The sequence below is a fragment of the Drosophila willistoni genome (assembly GCF_018902025.1).
Source record: "Drosophila willistoni isolate 14030-0811.24 chromosome 2R unlocalized genomic scaffold, UCI_dwil_1.1 Seg167, whole genome shotgun sequence".
NCBI lineage: Eukaryota > Metazoa > Arthropoda > Insecta > Diptera > Drosophilidae > Drosophila > Drosophila willistoni.
In genome coordinates this window covers 693543-713276 of record NW_025814050.1, presented here as the reverse complement: position 1 = coordinate 713276, position 19734 = coordinate 693543, and the positions used below count along the sequence as shown (strand labels likewise).

At 36.3% G+C, this 19734-nt stretch overlaps 5 protein-coding genes and 1 long non-coding RNA gene across 7 annotated transcripts; 4 read left to right on the top strand and 2 right to left on the bottom strand.

The window, feature by feature from the left end:
- Positions 1–158: 158 nt before the first annotated feature.
- On the top strand, positions 159–1752 carry LOC6646759 (6-pyruvoyl tetrahydrobiopterin synthase). Its single transcript, XM_002069359.4, has 4 exons — positions 159–417; positions 482–561; positions 1113–1258; positions 1330–1752. The coding sequence occupies exons 1-4, from the start codon at positions 350–352 to the stop codon at positions 1540–1542; spliced, it is 507 nt and encodes a 168-aa protein (XP_002069395.1). The 5' UTR covers positions 159–349; the 3' UTR covers positions 1543–1752.
- A 1943-nt stretch (positions 1753–3695) lies between these two features.
- Positions 3696–10836, bottom strand: LOC6646758 (alkaline ceramidase). The gene is made up of 6 exons (XM_002069358.4): positions 10246–10836; positions 8429–8550; positions 7765–7899; positions 7568–7705; positions 4701–4993; positions 3696–4012 (listed from the first exon to the last, which is right to left on the bottom strand). Exons 1-6 carry the CDS (start codon positions 10402–10404, stop codon positions 3933–3935), a joined length of 927 nt encoding a protein of 308 aa, XP_002069394.2. The 5' UTR covers positions 10405–10836; the 3' UTR covers positions 3696–3932.
- Positions 6951–7741, top strand: LOC124460244. Its single transcript, XR_006954174.1, has 3 exons — positions 6951–7211; positions 7268–7482; positions 7586–7741. It is a non-coding gene; the product is annotated as an uncharacterized LOC124460244 (long non-coding RNA).
- A 315-nt stretch (positions 10837–11151) lies between the features above and the next one.
- LOC6646757 (protein valois) lies at positions 11152–12777 on the top strand. The gene is made up of 3 exons (XM_002069357.4): positions 11152–11778; positions 11838–12217; positions 12283–12777. Exons 1-3 carry the CDS (start codon positions 11239–11241, stop codon positions 12464–12466), a joined length of 1104 nt encoding a protein of 367 aa, XP_002069393.1. The 5' UTR covers positions 11152–11238; the 3' UTR covers positions 12467–12777.
- Positions 12778–13381: 604 nt separating this feature from the next.
- On the bottom strand, positions 13382–16042 carry LOC6646756 (ovarian-specific serine/threonine-protein kinase Lok). Of its 2 annotated transcripts, none has more exons than XM_015177546.3 (6): positions 15521–16042; positions 15256–15413; positions 15062–15170; positions 14415–14855; positions 14076–14310; positions 13382–14016 (listed from the first exon to the last, which is right to left on the bottom strand). In XM_015177546.3, exons 1-6 carry the CDS (start codon positions 15708–15710, stop codon positions 13707–13709), a joined length of 1443 nt encoding a protein of 480 aa, XP_015033032.1. In that variant the 5' UTR covers positions 15711–16042; the 3' UTR covers positions 13382–13706. The 2 variants fall into 2 exon arrangements, with proteins under 2 accessions (XP_015033032.1, XP_002069392.1); XM_002069356.4 differs by having other exon boundaries at positions 15572–16041.
- A 312-nt stretch (positions 16043–16354) lies between these two features.
- LOC6646746 (condensin complex subunit 2) lies at positions 16355–19156 on the top strand. Its single transcript, XM_002069355.4, has 2 exons — positions 16355–16469; positions 16534–19156. Exon 2 carries the CDS (start codon positions 16539–16541, stop codon positions 18858–18860), a length of 2322 nt encoding a protein of 773 aa, XP_002069391.1. The 5' UTR covers positions 16355–16469; positions 16534–16538; the 3' UTR covers positions 18861–19156.
- Positions 19157–19734: the final 578 nt, after the last annotated feature.

Below are 19734 nucleotides of genomic sequence, written 5' to 3'. Positions count from 1 at the left end.
TCACTCTCTATATTTGTTAGACTTTTGGACAATCCCCTCAATTAAGTCGTCGCAATTTCGCTTTTAAATTGTCTCAATCTCAGCGCTCATTTTTTAGTGTAATTGTTATCGTAATAGTTCGACATATCGATAACTCAGATATTCCTATCGAGGGCGTTCACATTAAATGAGTCGTGGCCTCCGCCTTCACCTTCCTTTAAGCACTCTGTGTAACCCTAAGTTGAATTGCAGCGAAATCCACATAAATACGTGCGATTAAAAGCAGGTTTTCTATTAATTGTTAAACAGTGCTCTCACGTGCATCAACTCCCGCTCCGAGAGAAGTGACTTAAAATCACCTAAACGCAAAATGTCTCAGCAACCTGTTGCATTCCTGACCCGACGCGAGACGTTCAGTGCCTGCCATCGTTTGCATAGGTAATTAAAAGAATAAACTGAATTATTGATTTGGAATTACTTTTACTTTCACTTTCATCAATAGTCCCCAATTGAGCGATGCTGAAAATTTGGAAGTCTTTGGCAAATGCAACAATTTCCATGGGCATGGACACAATTATACAGGTGAGAAGATTATCAAACGTAGATGTGTCCCATCTTCATTCATTGAAAATCCGCATACAGTTCTAAACAGCGACTTAATTGGTTTAGTCAATGTTTGTATTTTCATTGCATATCGTATGACAAGAGTTTCGGATTGATCAAGTAGAACCCACAAAATTGTATTGGATATTTGATATAGAAAGAATGTGTTTAACCATAAAAACCTTGGCCGACAAGCTCGCTTATCACTAAGAAACCATGTTCAAGTTCAGCGCTTATAAGAAATCTAAAAAGTATTTTAATTATAAACAAACTGATAATACAATTCGAAGGCAATCATTATAAATGTGTGTATGTATTTAGATGATGTCGAAAGAGAAGAATAGAAACGGAGGCTTCTTTAAAAAAGATTCAATGTGCGACTATTAGTTGCTTCATCGATATCGTGAACCGATATTTCTACATACTACAAAATATCTATGTAGTACTATAATAAATCCCAATATCGATTAGTCAACTTTCCTTATACCTTTCGTTTTTGACGATGTTTTTTTTTTACATTTCACCTTTAGTTGAAATCACTGTACGAGGACCAATTGATTCCCGCACCGGCATGGTCTTGAACATAACCGAACTGAAAGAAGCCATTGAGACGGTCATAATGAAGCGTCTGGATCACAAGAATCTCGACAAGGATGTGGAATACTTTGCAAAAACGGTAACCAAATAAAAAATAAGGGTTCTTACGTATATTTCTAATTATGTATTTTCAACATTCCGTTCGTTCAGCCCAGCACCACAGAGAACTTGGCCGTTTATATTTGGGATAACATAAGACTTCAGCTTAAGAAACCGGAGCTGCTCTATGAGGTCAAAATTCATGAGACACCAAAGAACATTATTACCTATCGTGGTCCTTACTTATTAAACGGTATCTATAATCCCATAAACAAACGCATAGCCCACGACTCGTGTACTAACATATCATCGGATTCCGATTAACGAGAGAATTGGCGATATTCCGCCCTACTTCAACACATTGCCTGACGAATTTGCTAATTTTGGACCAATGCTCGTAGAAAACAGATATTTAGTTATACGAATTACCAAGTATATAGATTTTTATACGTACATACGTACATATATATGGAGTTATGTTGAATTAAATTTTAAACACTATATATACAAATACATATTTATCAGGATCTGTAATTGTTATGACTTTTATTTTACAAATTTAAAAAATTTTTTTTTATTCAATTGATTGCATTCCTTTTTATCATCGATTTCACGCAAAAAATAAATGAAATTTCAGTTTTTTCCATTTTTTCCGTGTAAAGTATTTGAAATCATAAGTCAGTTTGAAATATTTGCTACTATCAATATCGCAAAAGTCAACATCGAATGCATCAATTCTCAGGCAAAGAATTTAAAAGCCCTTCGCATGTTAAGTCTTATTGCAATGAGTTTCTTAATTCAGTCGACAAAAATAGATAATTATTGAAATCGAAAGCTATAATCCGATCAAGGATCGGATGTTAATGCAGTGATAATGCACTGAAGTGTGTCAATACCCGAATTTATAGAAAGTGTCGGACCGGATTTTTCTGCACTAAAATTGGTTTTTCCAAAAGCTAGTTTTTGTAAAACTAAATTACAAAATGTATTAATTTTGAATAAAACCCAAAACCATGAACAAAATTTATAAATGTTTTGAGCAAAAAATAGATATAGATATAAAGACATATAGCACTGCTATTAGGTCATACTACTACCTCAAAACTAAAAACCAGTTGGACGAAAGGAGGAAAGGCAAGTACGGCTTACAACTCCAAAGATCATATTTTGTTGTCATAGTCCGAAAAGCGTCCGCAAATTAGTGAAAGAAGCAACGTTCGCTAATAAAATTTGAAAATATTATTATACTCAATCCTGTGTAAAATATATTAGTCCAAGAAAAAATGGAAAATCTTTTTAGATTTTTACGGTGTTATTTTTTGGCTCAAATATAATTTTTCTGATGAGAGCTTTATTATACCATAGAGTGAAATGGTATATTAACGTCGCCAAAATGTATGTAACATACCCCATAAAGTATATATATTCTTGATCAGCATCCACAGCCGAGACGATCTAGCCATGTCCGACCGTCCGTCCGTATGAACACCTAGATCTCGGAGACTATAAGAGCTAGAGCCACCAAATTTGGTATGTAGTCTCACATAGTATGTACAGTTATCGAGTTTGTTTCAAATTTTTGCCACGCCCCCTACCGTCCACAGAAAATTAAATAAAACCGATTTTCTAAAACACTATACTAACTAGAAGCACCAAATTTGGTATGTATATTTGCTTAGTAAATGCGCTCATTTTGTGTGGGTAAAGATTTTGCCGCGCCCTTTCCGATCCTGTAATGTGAAAAAACTCAATTATCTTTCGTAATTTTCATGCTTGTAAAAAGCATGTGAACAGAACTTTTTAAAAATACGTAAATGCATTTGTTATTATAAATTTCAAATATTTGTTTTGTTTTGTATTTGGTTACGCTTATACCATGCATCCATAAGGCAATGGCATATTAAATTCGACAAAATGTGCGATCCCAAAAAGTAGCTATGTATATCCATCTGACCGTATGAACACTTAGATTTCGGAGGAACTAGAGCCAACAAAATTAGAATGTGCTCTGGATGCAGATCGAGGTTATTTGAAATTTGTTAAAGATATCAAAAAGCTCCCAGATTTTGGGTGTTTTGGTTTGTTTTTGGCCGTTGGCTAAATAACCAAGTGGAATGTGTCAGAAACCTGGTCCAATCGATGAATAGACGTTTGGGAGAAGTCATAGATGCTATAATGAAATAATAGTTTTAGTTGTGTAAACACTTTCTTGACAGTTGATTTTTATTCCTTTTTTGTTTTTTGTTATTTTCTTTTGTTAATGGAAAAATAAACTTTTTTAAAACCCTCTAATAATATTGAAGTTTAATTTACCAATTATCATTAAAAATTGGACAATCATATCCTTACTGTTTGGTCTAATAGTTTAAGACTTATTTCACCTGGTGCATGGTATAGCGAAGTCGGCGAGACGACTTACTTACTTCATTTTTGAACAAAAACATTTTTTATTATTTAAAAAAAAACGAATTTATATATTAACATCTCAGTACATTTTGTATTTATCTTACGAACATATGCATTTCTTAAACAACTACTTTGTGGTGTATTCCATATGGCCTGGTCAGGATTCTACATAAATCTATAATGTTTAATATTCCTCATAAGTTCTAGCATAAGTGTTTGCTTATCACACGATGCGCATATCAATGTTTCTGAAGTAGCAGCAGTAGGTTTTTATGTTTTACAAATATATCTAAAATACATTGGTTATTTTAGTTTCTCCGATTGATTAGCTTGTGGTCATAATAGTCCTGCATGTACAGGCTGCAATAGATTTGCCAATCTTTGGAATCTGTAGGGGATCATCGTTGTCAAGTTAGCAGATTAGGTAAATATTCAGTGTGAGAAACTACATACAACATGCTAGATTGGTTAGTAAAAATTGAGTAAGTACTAAGAAATCAGTTCAGCCAAGATTAGTCGAGCACAATAATTTTTTTTTAGTAAAAGGCAGTCGGACTGAATTAACTCAAAAACAAGAGGAAAATTCTTAGTATGTATTATAATTATTTTTGTAAGTTTGGAAGAATTGGATAAACCAATTGTCGTGACATATCACAGTCTGTCGCTTGATCAACAACTAAATCAACTTCTTGACTGAACTCATTTTGAGAATGTGGATATGCATAACATTTCTATATGGTCTATCTAATTATACGTGAGCTTAGACTAACAAACTAGTCTTTGGCTTACATTTTTTAAATCTTTTTGGTAACAAGAAACCTTAATTCTATGGCCATAACAGACTTAATCAATTACAACCATCATCCGACTCACCAATTGCTTAATATTATTGGACAACTATTTGTTAAAAAATTTAGTTAACTGTTATAAATAAATGTGTGCTACAATATTAATATACAATATGTTTTTACGATTATTAAAGCATTTGCGTTTACGTTAGTGTCATTGATTTAATATTGTTCTACTTTGAGTTGACTTCTGCTAGATCGCTCAGATCGTATTGCGCAGGGTCTTACCTGGATTTCTAATCGATATAAACGGTATGCCGAATTCAAATTCGTTTTTCGGCCAATATTTAAGCAGTGGTTGACGTTGTGGTAGTTCCGATTCCACGTAGAAATAGGCAAAAAGAACCAATACTGTATAGGCAGCAATAAAGATGAAAATATGCCAAAATCCATGCAAGTAAGGAAAATTGATTGCTGACCAAGCCTCACAGAAGATCCGGTCATTCACCCAACAAAACACGGCAACGGCCCAAACTGTCGTCGATCGAATGCCTAGACGATAGACTCTCTCATCACGAACTCTGTTAGGAAGAAAGCAGAAATCTTAAATTTATTTGTCATCTGGAGAAACAATTACGTGTTTTTGTTGTGTAAGTATCCAGTTCAGTTCATATGGATTCATTTTTAAAGGAGAATAAAAGCTGTAAAAATAAGTCCCAAGCGTCAAAAACTGTATATGTACATATGTATATAGGAGTGTCTAAATTTGAACAACAATTGGAACGCCTGTTTATATAAAGAAAATCAAAACCACATGTGTAAATACTTATTTGTAACTCTTTGGTACTGGATCCAAATTATTATTGTTATTTCAGTCAGTTTTATTTACTTTTTACTGGATGCGATTATATTTCATGAAGATCGGGTGCTTATATCATATGGCTCCTATAGCAACGATTTATAAATAATTTCAGAGCTTCTTTGGAAATTTAACTTAAATTAACAGAAAAACTTGCAAGGATATACAAACTTTGGTGTGTTCGGACGGAATGTGAATAAAACACTAAATTGACAATGACGTAACACCCACATCTCGCTTTGTTCGAATCCCATAAACCTATGATTCGAATCCCTATTTTGTTTTGGGAATTAAAAAAAAAAAAAAATGCTGACTGCGGAATGAATTTTAGAACCACCTAGGCTAACTTGTACTGTAAAGTTTATTTTTTTAACTCTTTCTTTACCTAAAAAGTTTAATGTTCGCAAAAGAATGGACTACAATCTTAGACTGGAGCAATGCGGCTACTTATTTTAAGGTTAACTTATAGGACAGCTATATAATAAAGTCATCCGATCTTGAAGTTTGGAATATTATTAACAGCTTTATTAAACTGTAAAACATTACATTTTAAGGCAATTGCATCAAAAGTAACAAAGTTATTGAAAAGAATTACTGTTACACATGATCCTACACAAATATGGTACAGTCATTTGTAGGTATATTAAACTCACAAATATTAAATTTCATGATAATGGCTCATACAATAACGAAGTCATTGATAAAAGTCGCTGTTCGGAGTTTCTATCGAAGCGCTATGACAACTCTGCAGTATATAGAAGATCAAGATTTCATCTCAGTACCTCTTACGGCCTAAGAGGAGTTTTGGTTTATCCAAACGAACGGACAGATGGAGATGCTCCCTTCCATGCGTTGCATCCTTCTGTCAAAAATTAACATTCGCTTTTTGGAAGGGTTTGAAATTGGAGCAAAAAAGGTGGCTTACAACAACAGCAATTTGGACTTATTACAGTGATTAATTCTATTTTTATTTTTTATAAATCAATTGAATAGGTTATTTTATTTGGTTTTAATTGAAATTTTTTTTTCTTTTTATATTTTTTTCTCCTTTTTGTAAGCCTGGAACCGTTCTTCGATCTTTTCGTGGTTTGCCATAGGAAATCTTTATTCATTTTGCGTCGAGTTCTTCGGAACATAACCCCGACGGGAAGAGTGGATATATTCAAAGTCGTTTTTTTATATGAACCTAACTGAATATACATACATGAATAAAAAAACATAATCTGTCCCAAAGTATTTGTACGAAAAGAAATAATTAATGTTTGTGCGAACTTTCTCTTTGTAGTACCGGCACAGATGTAGATAGTGCAAATCGTTTTTTTGTGAATTGTAAACACGCAAAATGAAGCTTTGTCGATTCAGAAGTATTAATACCCATACCCATACTCAACATACCCATGATCCGCCCAAGTCCCAGATACACAATGGAGTATTCAGTATTGATTCAATCCGGGCGGACAGAAGAACAGACAGGGCTAAATAAACTCATTTCGTTGTGGTCATTAAAAAAAATATCTATTTGGTTTGGCAGACACCAAAAGGGTGCAGTTGGTTGACAACTGCGATGCGTTTTAGCGGGTAAACTGATCGTGGTAAGAGTGAGCGAGGTAGCATGAGATGGCCATAAAAACATAAAGCTAATTAAATGTGAATTTGATATTAATAACTCAGTTGCCTTTCACTTCACTGGCATTAAAACTGTGTTCACGACCGATCATTGCTAAAATATATGTATTTAGTTGCCTACACTAGTCGGAAAAGTGTACATCTCACTTGTCCTTTACTTCAGTTCACGATTATTTTTCGGTGTTCTGAGATTGCAAGAATAGGAATTTTATTGACGAGCATTGAAGAGCGTTAATTTACGTAAAAATAGTGAGAATGGAAACCTTAGATTGAAACCCAATTCATCACAATAATTATGATAAAATAATACAGAAGTAGGTTATCTATTTAACATTCGTGCACTAACTATGATCGATCCCATTCACCGCAGGTTCAGACTCCCACCTCGTCACTTTATTGATCATTTGGACCCTCGTCAATTATGACAAATGTAAATACCAACGATAAGCCTAGACAAACAAAATTTCACCACATCGTCGAGGACCAGAAATCACTTATCTACACATGTCCCAATAGATAAAGCAAAGAACTCGGCGATAATGTGGATGACTGATGGGTTTAGATAAATTTACGGGGGTCGTGACGGTAACGAAATCACAGGAAAGTCTTCTGTCGGTATCAATTTAATACTAATTTATCTATGTATCTTTACTTTTCGGTTACCACTTACCGCTGCAATTCCCTGTAGAGCATTAACATTGTCGGGACACTCATGCCCATGAGTACAAAGGCATTAACAATGGGCTTCCACCAAGATAAGAAAGTTGCGGCAACAGCAGATATTAGCATGAACCAACTGAATGTTTTACTAAAAGGGGAATAAAGCAATTAACTAACATTAAAAGTGTCATATCTCAGTCTACTCACCGATCATTCTTTACAAATTTCGGGTAGTATTTTTTTGGATAGAATAGGGAAAATGCAGCCATAAATACCCAGAGAATGGCCAATTCATCGAGCAGTTGGCCAATCAGACTAAGTGTCGCATGGAAATACATAGAACTAACATTTTCTCTTTTGAATGTTTGTAATTATAAGATGGAATAAAGGACAAACTAAAACGAATGTGAGTTAAAAACAAGTGACATTTCAAACATTTTAGTATCTTAGTTCCGGTGACGCTGAAACTGCTGAAGTAGTTTTGCTTTAGGCACATGTAAATTATTAAATTTTCTTTTATAAAATGTTAGTTTGATCCTTTAGGAAAACGCAACCGAAATTTATGACCATAATTTTTAGAAAACAGGCATAGGTGCTTTACGATATTGTTACGACTTGCTTACAAAATGTTTAAAGTGTTTTTCAAAATTATCTAAAATGTATAAAGTGTTGTGATCTACGAATTGTCAGGAGGTTTTTTTTATAAGAAGCAGTGTTTACAATTGGTCGAAACACGGAAAAATTCACGAGTTTTAAGCAAATTGTAATGAATAATTGTCAAACCAGAATAAAGAGAAATTGGTTCAAGTAACGCTGTCACTTTTTTAACAAACATCTTATGTATGTAAGCATAAGGGAATTATTATTGTACCTGAGTCCAACGACAATTAATAGGACCCATATCACATGTATGCCAGGTGTGACAAAGCGTCCGTACTCCTTGAAAAGCATGATTAATATTGGCGGTAATAGAATAAAAAGAACGTTGCTAAACTACAAAGAGAAAGCAAAATAATTAAAACAGTTGGAACAGCCATAAAACACAAATATCACGTATGTGTACACAAGTAATAGTAGATATGTATATTAATGTCTAATGATGGTCTCACATATTTACTACGCAAATCAATTTCTACTCCGCAGCAAAATAATAGTTCCAACTGCCTAAAGACAAGACCCACAGCAGTTACCGCAATTTGGGATCCACATCTATGGGAAAGCAACTCATCACTTGTTTCTATGCTAGTTGTCATGAATTTTTATGTTACCCTATTCGGTAGAGGTCAAGGAAAGCAAAGTGGTTTAACAATACACCGAACACACACATAAATATGAGCATAAAAATACATACTCTAAAGGTGAGATCTGTGGGTACAAGTGAACTTTTTAGACTGGAAGCACTCGAAGAAGCTTAAGGTTAACCATTGACTAAATATGATTAAATTTGATTCTAGTCAGGGGAAAATAAATTAAAATGTTCAAAAAAGCATATAACAACATGTGTTTTAAGCTTATAATGTGTCATAGTTTTTAAAAACTTTTCACTTGAATTAATAGTAATTTACATTTCTACTATTATGAGTGAGGGAAAACTGGCAACAAAACAATTATCATTTATTCATATTAGACCATGTATTACATATTCGTGTTCCAATTAAAGAAAACGCAATTGATAACACAGGAAAGTGTTAGGGCTAGGCAAGGCCAGTAAATGTTGATAATCTTATAATATATGTGCATAAACATTAATACAACTATTTATACATAAATATTATATGTGTACATAGCATCTTTGTTTTGATTTCAGCGGATCTTGTGACATATGTATGTGTTTGTATGTATGACTCTGCCAGGAGGTCATTAACTCCTAAATTGACAAAACCCTGTTTGAAGCAAAATCTCTATGGGTGTACATATGTATGTATGTGTGCATATGTATATATAAAGGAAACACAAAGGCCTCTAAAATGCGCTTTAAGCAATTCTCAACTGTTGACATTAATGATTACTCACAACAACAACAAAAATTACAATTAAAAGTTGAACATTTTCATTACGAAGAATAGGTAAAAGCTAACTATTAGCTAACTGCCTACATTACCATTACCTTAATGCAAGTGTAATGTTATATATTCCAACTTGGATTAGCAATCAAATAGACAGCAAAGAGCTCCCAACTTAAATTTGTAATGATAAAGAACTATTTTGTTTAGTTTAATTAACCGAAAGATTAATATACATATTCTTCATTTCAAAGAAATGCTCCATACATACATACATATGTATGTCTATTATATATCATAATTTCTATTTCCTAGAACTCGTAGAATTCATGTGTTCACTTTTGCAGGTGGGTAGACGGAAATTCAATACACGTAAACTGAAAGAAAAGTGCGTAATTTAGCTTTGAATTGCAATATACGAACTTTGAGTTGAACGATAAATTGTTATGAACGATAAGACGACTCCAGTAACTAAATGTCGCCTCTGCGAATTGCAATTTTCCACCCCTTCATCAGCATCTTTTCTTATTGTTTTCAGTTTTCTATCTCAACCAAAAGAACAAAATCGACAACAACAACAAAAAAGGTCAAGGCTTAGCCACGTTTGTGTATATGTATATGTATGTACATATGTATGTGTGCATGTAGAATTGCAGCTGCAGGTAAGAATTTTCCACATACGCACCGTATTCACAAATTCAGCTATATTTGATGAAATTAAATAATTCCCCTCACACCAGTCTACGGGCGAACTTCCGGGTCTCAAATGCTCCCAGGCCATGGCATAAATATCCAATAAACCTCCACCACCCCCAGCAGCAGCAACCGACCCGCCCCCACCCATTTGAGGTCGTCTTTGTTGGTGGACTTAATTTAAATTTAATGAACAAAGAAAAATCGCGCGCGGTAAATTAAAATTTGATTTGTCAGAAGGCACTTATTCTTATTGCTTTTGCTTTTGCTGTGCGTTATTTTTGTTTTATTCTTGTTTTTGGTTCAGTTTATGTTGCACTTTGCATAATACACGCAAAAATGCACTTTATTCTTTTCTCGTTCGTTGTTTTTTTTTTTTTTGTATTTTAATTATATGAGCAATTAGTTTTGTTATTTATTAGTATAGTATTTCTTATGTAAGTCTTGGGTGGCATCCTAAATCAAAATCCTTTAGGAAAATCACAAATTTTCTATTTATTATAAGCCAAGACCGAGACACAAAAATGTTCAAATTAACAAGAAAAATATTCCTCCTCAAAAGTAACGTTCGACTGCCTTGGGTCGCAACAACAAAACAACTGGTTTTTAAACACAGCTGATAATCAGTGCAGTCTACTTAGCGGTATTGTTTCTCAAATAAAGGGTTACCAACATATCTATCTAGCTATAGTTTTTTCGATCACCGTAAATAAAATGCTGCATCGGACATTGTACATAAGTTTAAATGTTCAAACACGAATACTTACGTATTGTCCGGGTGCGGCAATTTAAATTTCGGATAATTCTGAGATATAATGAAAAACTCATTTTTAGCTAGGTGCAAAAATCTGCTGTCTAGTGTAATGAACGATAGCTTATCGATAATAAATATTTGTTTCTAGTCCATCTCTAAAACCCCGGCACGCCGTTTGCCTAGTCCTATTTTCTGTTTTATCTCCTAGCCCCGATCCTTCCATCATCTAAAATGTTTCCACAACGCAGCTCTGTGGTTTATCGTACGCCTGCCTCACACCAACCTCCGCCAGCCAAGGAGTTGGCTGGTAATGTCGAATACCCTAACCTGAATGTAGCCGATTTAAATGCACGCTTTGAAAATCTTTCCCCTCGATTACACGAGTGCTGGGACAGCATCACCATCAACGACCAGGAGCATTGTGCTCTAGCCACCAATCGACGAGAGGGGCCTCAGTGGTGGGGTATATTCTATGGATACACTAAAAGCCAGCTTGGCCACATATCGGTTGACAATGCGGACTTTAAGCTGCAGTCCGAGAATACAGTCAACATAGTGAGGTATGCGGATAACGATGTGCTGTTCGTGGCTCTCGGCGATACTAGGTTGCAGGCTTGGTCAACGTACTCCACTGTAAGGGATTCCAAGGCTCCGTACTGCCTATTTCTGATTGGGGAAATGTCTGTTCATCCATCACCGATATCTCAATTGTGTGTCTTCAGGGCCAACCGGCGCAAGGCCGTGACCGCCTCTTCGGATAGTACTATTAATGTAAGAAGCAAGTAAGAGACCTGCAAAGCTTGTATTCAAATAAATCTTTTTTCCTCAAGGTTTGGGATCTTTCAGGAGCAGACTTGACAAGCTCGTATCACTCAAGCTCCTCTCATACGGACAAGTTAACAGGCTTGGCCACGCCCTTTACCAGCTTTTCAGAGTTTGTTACCTGTGATCGTGGGGGTTCTGCTCGACTATGGGATGCACGTGCCTCAACACCCTCTTCCGTATGCCTGTACGATGATTCTCCTCAGCGTTTGCTCAGTTTTACCTGTGCCGCTTGGGCTGGTCCCACAGAGCTGCAGGGAGATAATTATGTGTATCTCGGCGACTTCGATGGTCAGGTTCATTCCCTAGATATACGTGTGCCTCGCAAAATAGTGGAGACTAAAGTATTTTTTGATACTGGCCATGTTTCTCGCCTCCTAATCAATGGGTAAGCGACGCTCAAGGGAATGGTCATTTCTATTCTTAATTGGCATTATCCATTCTGATTTACAGATCTCATTTGGCTGCTATGAGTAATTTGCCAGCTGCTGTCAAGATTGCTCATGCAAAGGATCATTTCGAATTTGTCTACTCCCATCAGGATACACATTCGCGGCTCACTGACGCCATTTGGACAGACAATAACACGCTTATCACAATTGGACATGGCCGGAAAATGATGACGCATAAGATATAAGGAGAGGACGTTTTCTAGGCATGACCATTTTATGTGATTTTCTACGATTTTTTTATGCATTTTTCATTCAATGTTTAGTTTAATTGTATTTCAAATTTCATGAATGCGACAAATGCAACAACATTGTAATGTACAAAATTCAGAATTTACAATTGAATATCCTAGGCATCCACGAAACGCGTCAATCAAGACAAACATTCAAAAAATATATTTATGCTATTATTCTTGACTTATATTCTCAGTAATACAAACTACATTTTTTATTTTTATTTGAAATAAAGATTTATTCAGGAATGTTGGATAGACCGATACATTCATAGTCTTCTGTCTGTACTAACACAAAAATCATAACTTAATTGAGTTATTCTGGTTCTTATTTGGTATAACACGTGAATTCAAGTCTTCAAATTTTAATGCCACTTAAAATAATCACTGATTGTTTCAAGATAAATTTGCATTCATTGCATGTATTGTAAAAACAAGCCGTTTTCCTTTTTGGGATAATTATAATAACATATTCTTAATGTAAAAGGGAATTGAAATTAACTGAAATGGAAATAACATCGTATCTTTTGGTGTTGATTGTATGACTTTTCTATAGCAGACACATGTATAATAAAATAGTTTCAATGTCATGGACACACAATCTTGTTCAAGATAATACATTTGGTTATATGGCAAAATTATAATGATTGAATCTTGGCACTTTAGTTTTTGTGCTATGATATGGGTAGCTTTCAAAGGAACGAGCAGTTTAACAAAATAATCTTAAATTTATTAGAATCCCCAATTATGGGTTAATTCTTTGCATTATAGACTCTGAAATTTTACATAAAATTAGAGGAATTTCTGAAGGTTGCAATTAAGAATGAGTATACAATTCATTTCATTCTGTGTGAAAAACAAATCAATAAATTCATGTCTTTATGAATATAATTCAAAAGTATATTTGATCTTTCTTAAAAAAAAAAAAAACCGTAGGCAAATTTGCTATGGGGTCCAAAAATATTTCTTCTTTTTTGTAAAAGTTATACGGTATAACAAGAGTCATGTTTAGTTACTAAACAATTAACGGATAACTTAAAGTAATTGTACCTCATTGTAATGTAAGAATTAATTCTATAACTAAATGTTGAACTTGTGTAATGTGAATGTTAATGCAAGCAGTGCTTGAGTATATATATATTATTTTTTAGCAATTGCTTAATTTTGCCAGAAAATTAAAACACGTATCCATTGATTAGCGCCGCGATCGCTTGGTGGGCGGTTCAAGGAAATTGTTCTCCTCTTCTTCGATTTCCATGTGATCTAGTTTCATTAGCCGCCTGGCCTTGAGAAACATTTCGTTGTCTCTAAGCCAGGAGCACTGCAGAACGGCATCGATTGAGGGTCGCTTCTCGGGATCCACAATGAGCATTTGGTTGATTAGAGTTTTTGCGCGTTGCGAGACCATCTTCCAGGCAGGATGTCTAAAGGCAAACTTACCCCTTTTGATTTGTTCGGCAGCTGGAGTGCCATACTCATCGGAGAAGGGCAGTGTTCCACTTAGACTGGCCAACACAAAATGAATAAATAAGATAAAACAAAAACGACGATAATAAATGCTTACCAAGTGAAGAGTACTACACCCAAGCTCCAAATGTCCACCTTTTTGGTATAAGCAGCTCTGCCGCCAGTACTCAAGACTTCGGGCGCCACATAGAGCGGAGTGCCGCATAGTGTCCTCATTACCGAATCCTTTTGAACAAATTTGCTTAGGCCAAAATCGGATACTTTCAGAAGAGTATCTTCGTCATTGGACTCCAATAGAACATTGTCCGGCTTCAAATCCCGATGAGTGATGCCTTAAAGAAAAGAAAGCAAGTATATTTATACAAACAAGAATCCTTATTTAAAAAAAAAGAACTCCCATCTTAACATATGTACTTAAATCTTGCTTAAAACTTACCTCGGTCGTGCAAATATTTAACAGCCTGACACATTTGGTAGAAGTATAGTTTCGAAGTTTCCTCGGAGAGCAGCTTCTTACTGATGATGCGATGAAGCAAGTCTCCGCCGCGCATAAATTCAAGCACCATATATACAGAGTCTGGTTTGTCCACGATATCGTGCATTCGCACCACACAAGGATGCGTGAGGTTTTTCATAATCTTTGCCTCGTTTAGCACACGTTCTGGGTCACTAAGGTTGGATGTGGGCTGCGCACTTCCGGTTAACATGTTTTTCTTAACAATTTTCATGGCGAACTGTTCGCAGGTGCGAGTCTCATAGACCAAACGCACTAAACCATAGGCACCAGAGCCCAGCTTGCGATTTATATAATAGGTTCTTGTAATCTCTTCGGGTAGTCCTATGGCCTCATTCGGGCTAAGGTCCTTGAACACAAAGGCTACAACAGGTGCAAATATACAATTGAAAATATACATAAATGTAAATTCATATCAGGACCTACCTACCGAATTTGAGGGTAGGTAGAAATAAATATAGAAAGCATAGACAGGATTTCTCAAAGAAGATGCTAGTTATTTAACGCGTATAACTCAAAGTGTGGGTGATATTAAAAAATGGGATCCTTCTTGTTATTTTTAGTATTACCTTTATATGTGGGATGCGAGAGTGATATTATATCATCGTTCTTAAGAATTCTTTTCTTATTCATCCCAATTTTTTCGTTGTTCACAAAAGTACCATTTCGTGAGAGATCCTGGAACGTTAAGATTAAGGGCATGGAGTTTAATATTATAATTTAAGCTTTAACTTTTGATTATGATCGATTAATTGATTATTACCTGAATATACACCGGATTGGTTAGCTCGCAATTATCTCGCTTAATTATAAAATGCACTTTGGATATACGAGTCAGGATTTTCTCCGGCAAATCATTAAGTGTAAGGATTAGATCATTGGACTCTCCCCTTCCGGCAGTGAATTCTTCGTTGTTTAAATCTGTAAGTATGTATGTATGTATAATTGAATTGTTAGTGTTTCAAAGCAAAAATGTAACAGAAAATTTTAATCAGAATAACATAACAGAACATAAATTCAATGGTTACCAATCGACAGGGACGAATTCGTATATATAATTTTATATTTTCTACGCGTACCCAGGGACTTGATCTTGATATTCTTGCCATATAATCGGCCCCATATAACTGTTTCCATGGGCTGGCTTTCCACTTGTGTCCAGATATTGGATGCCTGACTTTGTGTGGCTCCTTGGGTGCCTTGAGTATCGCGAGCCATATTTATTGATAGAACTCTAACTGTATATCCTTTTCAGTTTTGCTGCGCAATTTTATCCAATGTGCAGTTATTACTTTCTCACGCATAGAAAAACACACACTCTTACGACATTTATACAATCACATTCAGGCCGGAATTGCTATTTCCTTTGAAGACGCCTCGGGCTGGCCTACATTTACTATTCGTTTACACCCAGCTATTTTATAACGATTAAATAGTTTGACAAATTATTAAACAAACAAAAACGACATTGATTTATCTGATTCGATCCCCGACTAGTAATTTGCAACTACGCAAGTGTGAATGTGTTAATGTGCCGCCAACACTAGCTAGAAATTCATCGATATGTTTTTTGTTTTGCGAAAATATCGATAGATCCCCACACAACCTAGAGATGAGACCGTGTTTACGGGGCCTCAAGACGCGCAAAAATTTTATTTTACACATATCAAAGTTTTGAAAATCTCATGACTATGTTGATAACAAGTTTTAAGAATTTTATAAATCCAAAAAAATTGAGTCAGAATAGTTTCCAACACGATTTGTTGTTGTCGCTTGTTCGTTATTATTATCAACAGTAATCGATATTTTTCACCAATATTAGTTTTTCCATCCCTGGACAATTGGCGTCATTTTGAAACCAACTGTAAATTGTATTCACAACTACACCAATACATCGAAGCCAAACGGCTTGAGAAAAGAGAAGGCAACAAAAAAATAACAATTTCTATTAAATTTATAAAATTAATATCAACTCGAGTAAGTAAGACACACCGATTGTAAAACAAAATGCCTTCAACAAGACTTTCATTCAAATTCAAAGGAAACATGACACTGCCGCGTTCGGAGACGCCGTTGCGTCGATCGGCCGTTGGCAGCTACAGAGATGGAGCTGCTGAACGAGGAAGGGAAGACAGGATGCGGGACTCTGTGGTCTCCGATATAACCACACTCAATGCCAACGATGATGAGTCGGAAAGGAGAGAGGCTCGGCGTCGCACCCTTATCCAGATGCAACATCGCTCCAGCGTAGGGCCCGGCGAGTCCATCGAAGAGAACGAGACAATTCGCAATTGCCTGGAGATCTTTAATGGAAATAAATTAAGTAAAGACAATGCCTGGAATTTATCGCTAATCGATACGTTGTCCAGTCTGCTAGAACGCCATCACAAGACGCTAAGTAACTTTAAGATGGCCGGATCATCTTTAGAAGCTAGCTCTAAAGTATATGGTTTGCGTGTGGATTCCATTTACCTGGACGCCATGCGAATGTCGGCGGGTTTAAGTGCTAAGACACTAACACAGAAACAAATAAATGCAGCAGAACAAGACGAGACCATGGCCGGAGCCGGCGATGGTAGTGGAGAACACGCCGATAATGAAGAACATCAAGCAGAAGGTAATGCGCCCGTCACCAAGCCTAAGAAAAAGGCACGCAAGGCAGTTTCCACTGTAACGAAAAACAAGGAGACTCTCAATGCCCGACTGGACACGGCTCCTCTTCAGGATCCAGTTTTTGGTAAACTGAATTCCACAGTGGGTTCTATCAATGCTTCAAATCGTTTGATGCACAACATTCTGCCTACTCGAGATTCGGAGCTGCGACTGCGAACCACTTACAAGTACTGGGATTCCCAGGACCTTGAGGAAGACCTGCCAGAATATGACGAATTGGTCAAATCAGAGCGATTAAATTTAGCAGGTGGATCAGAGGATTTAGTTATGGGTGCGGATTGGCTGCAAAAACTGCTGCCTCGCGTAGTACATATGAAGTTACGCCCTTTGCACACCGGCTACCACATAACAGATGCTCCAAACCCAAGCGAAAAGCTTGTACAGACTCCTGTAGATGATGACGATGAGACTGATGACCGAAGAGATGATTGTGATTTTTATGAAAATCCAAAAGATCTGTCGATGGTATTTGACATCAATGCAGAATGTGAACCCCTGCCAGAACTGGATCCTGCTCCAAACACAATGCTAGATGTGGTAGACTTTAACGATTTGGATGAACTAACACAGGAGGAGCAAACGGTGCTAAATCGTTGCCGCAATCTGCACAAGAAATCTGTGCTAATCGATGATTTACGTCCAGTAGATGGGTCTTCAAAGTTGGAATATTCTTATAGGCCCATGGATCAAATCTCACAGTTTTGGGCAGGTCCATCCCATTGGAAATTTAAACGAAATCGTCCCCGCAGTACTTTTGGACAGTTGAATGGTCAGAGCGGTGTGAGCAACATTGCAAGAGCTTCTAATCAACGAACACGTCTTGCCCAAGCACGTCGCACTAAATCAATTCAATATGGTCACAGCACGGAGTCTTCCTTCCAAACCCTGGATGCCCAGACTAAGTTGCGCAAAGTCAATTATCAGAAAAAATGGGATGCACGACGGCTTACGCTACCGTTAAAGTTCTCCTTTCTGCCAGATTACTTTTATCAGTATGAATTGGCTCCCAGTGAGAAACTCAGTCGAAGATTTGGCCAACCGGATATTGTTGAAGAGGAAATAGACTTGGACGGGGCACTGGATCAGGACGATAATGATGTGGAGCTCTTTGACAATGATCACTTTATGGCAGATACACCACAGTCGCCTACCTCAATGCAAGTGAGTGGCATGCAGGCCGACGACTTAGCTGGTGGTGTAAGAGCAGAACAAAGCCCAATAGAAATCTCCTTAAGCGGTACCCAAACAGGCGAGCCGCACGCCAATATCTGCAATGACACGGTCCTTGAGATAGCTACTGATTTCGAGGGAGCTCCTACTCAGGTCACTAAAGTGGTTGTTCCCTTTGCCAAGCGAGCCAAAGTCATTGACATGAAAAGCCTAAAACGCAGTTGTAAATCTCTAATCCAGAAGCAACTCCTTGAAAAGTCGAACCTGTTGGCAGACACCATGCCCTCACATCCGGGACACAAGACGGAGGACTATGACAAGGGTATAGCGAGTTTCAGGGAAATCTATGACAAGTTACCGAATCTGCTGACTGCTAAAATGTCGGACTCTTTGTCCGAGCCAGTTGCTCTGTACGCCGTTCTCCATTTGGCAAACGATTTCCGGTTGAGACTTATACCGCAAGAAAATTTAGAGGACTTTCAAATCCGCCAATTGGCGGACAAGAACCACTCGGGCGAACCGTAATTATTTTCGCGTTGTTGAGAAGTTGTACTTTTCTTAAACATATTCTATGTATCTAAAGCCCAGTATTGTTTTCCTTCTCCATCTTCTTTGTCTCATCGTCTTGCAACTTTGTATAATGCTTAAATTCGGGCATCGAATAACACTGTATAATTTTAATGTATCTGATATCCTAAAACTTTACACTATGCATCATATTATTTTTGTTTTACGTTTTTACTTAACTCTCGAAAATGTCGTACTAATAAAAAGGATGGTTGGCTCTTGTTTCAATATGGCAATATCAATACTAATCATAATCCTTTTTGTCCCCTCATTGATTGACTGAAATGAAACAATAACGAACAATTTACTTTTAAAATGAGTATGTACATGTTTCACTGTATGTATGAATGCTGTGTGTAGATCATTATAATGTTCGCCCAGGGCATCCCAATTTATTACTTATACCTTGAGAGTGAACTGTTATGGTACTTTGTTCCATATAAAATAAAGATTGAATACACCACTGCATCAATTCGGTGCAAAATAAATAGTCCTACGTGAGAATTTTCAAAAAATATTTGGGAAATAGTTTTTAGGATGTTTTTACGTATCCATGCTACGTGTGCATCTTTGGAAATATCATTTGGCTACTAAATCACAGGGGGGTTTGTACATAAGGGGCTTTCTTATTTCTTTTGATATATCCGCTGCCACGGATCGAAATATATATATGTAGAGTTCAAATTTATAATTATAACCAATGATACTCTAAATGTCAATTAACAATATGTATAGCCCAAAAGAAATAGTCACAGATTATTCCTCACAAAAAATTGTCGAAAGTGTGCTTCGTTCTGGGGCTTTAAAATTCTACCTCACCCTTAAAAATGAA

Excerpts from the sequence above, each read along its gene's own strand:
- LOC6646759 (XM_002069359.4), top strand. The coding sequence starts at position 350 with ATGTCTCAGCAACCTGTTGCATTCCTGACCCGACGCGAGACGTTCAGT. Across the intron at positions 562-1,112 it reads GCATGGACACAATTATACAG|TTGAAATCACTGTACGAGGA; the intron begins GTGAGAAGATTA and ends TTTCACCTTTAG. Across the intron at positions 1,259-1,329 it reads TGGAATACTTTGCAAAAACG|CCCAGCACCACAGAGAACTT; the intron begins GTAACCAAATAA and ends CCGTTCGTTCAG.
- LOC6646758 (XM_002069358.4), bottom strand. The coding sequence starts at position 10,404 with ATGGGTGGGGGCGGGTCGGTTGCTGCTGCTGGGGGTGGTGGAGGTTTA. Across the intron at positions 7,900-8,428 it reads TTAATTGTCGTTGGACTCAG|TTCTATGTATTTCCATGCGA; the intron begins GTACAATAATAA and ends AGAAAATGTTAG. Across the intron at positions 4,994-7,567 it reads CTCTACAGGGAATTGCAGCG|AGTTCGTGATGAGAGAGTCT; the intron begins GTAAGTGGTAAC and ends TCTTCCTAACAG.
- LOC6646757 (XM_002069357.4), top strand. The coding sequence starts at position 11,239 with ATGTTTCCACAACGCAGCTCTGTGGTTTATCGTACGCCTGCCTCACAC. Across the intron at positions 11,779-11,837 it reads CTTCGGATAGTACTATTAAT|GTTTGGGATCTTTCAGGAGC; the intron begins GTAAGAAGCAAG and ends TTTTTCCTCAAG. Across the intron at positions 12,218-12,282 it reads TCTCGCCTCCTAATCAATGG|ATCTCATTTGGCTGCTATGA; the intron begins GTAAGCGACGCT and ends TCTGATTTACAG.
- LOC6646756 (XM_015177546.3), bottom strand. The coding sequence starts at position 15,710 with ATGGCTCGCGATACTCAAGGCACCCAAGGAGCCACACAAAGTCAGGCA. Across the intron at positions 14,311-14,414 it reads TAAATATTTGCACGACCGAG|GCATCACTCATCGGGATTTG; the intron begins GTAAGTTTTAAG and ends CTTTTCTTTAAG. Across the intron at positions 14,017-14,075 it reads GGTGTAGTACTCTTCACTTG|TCTAAGTGGAACACTGCCCT; the intron begins GTAAGCATTTAT and ends TGTGTTGGCCAG.
- LOC6646746 (XM_002069355.4), top strand. The coding sequence starts at position 16,539 with ATGACACTGCCGCGTTCGGAGACGCCGTTGCGTCGATCGGCCGTTGGC.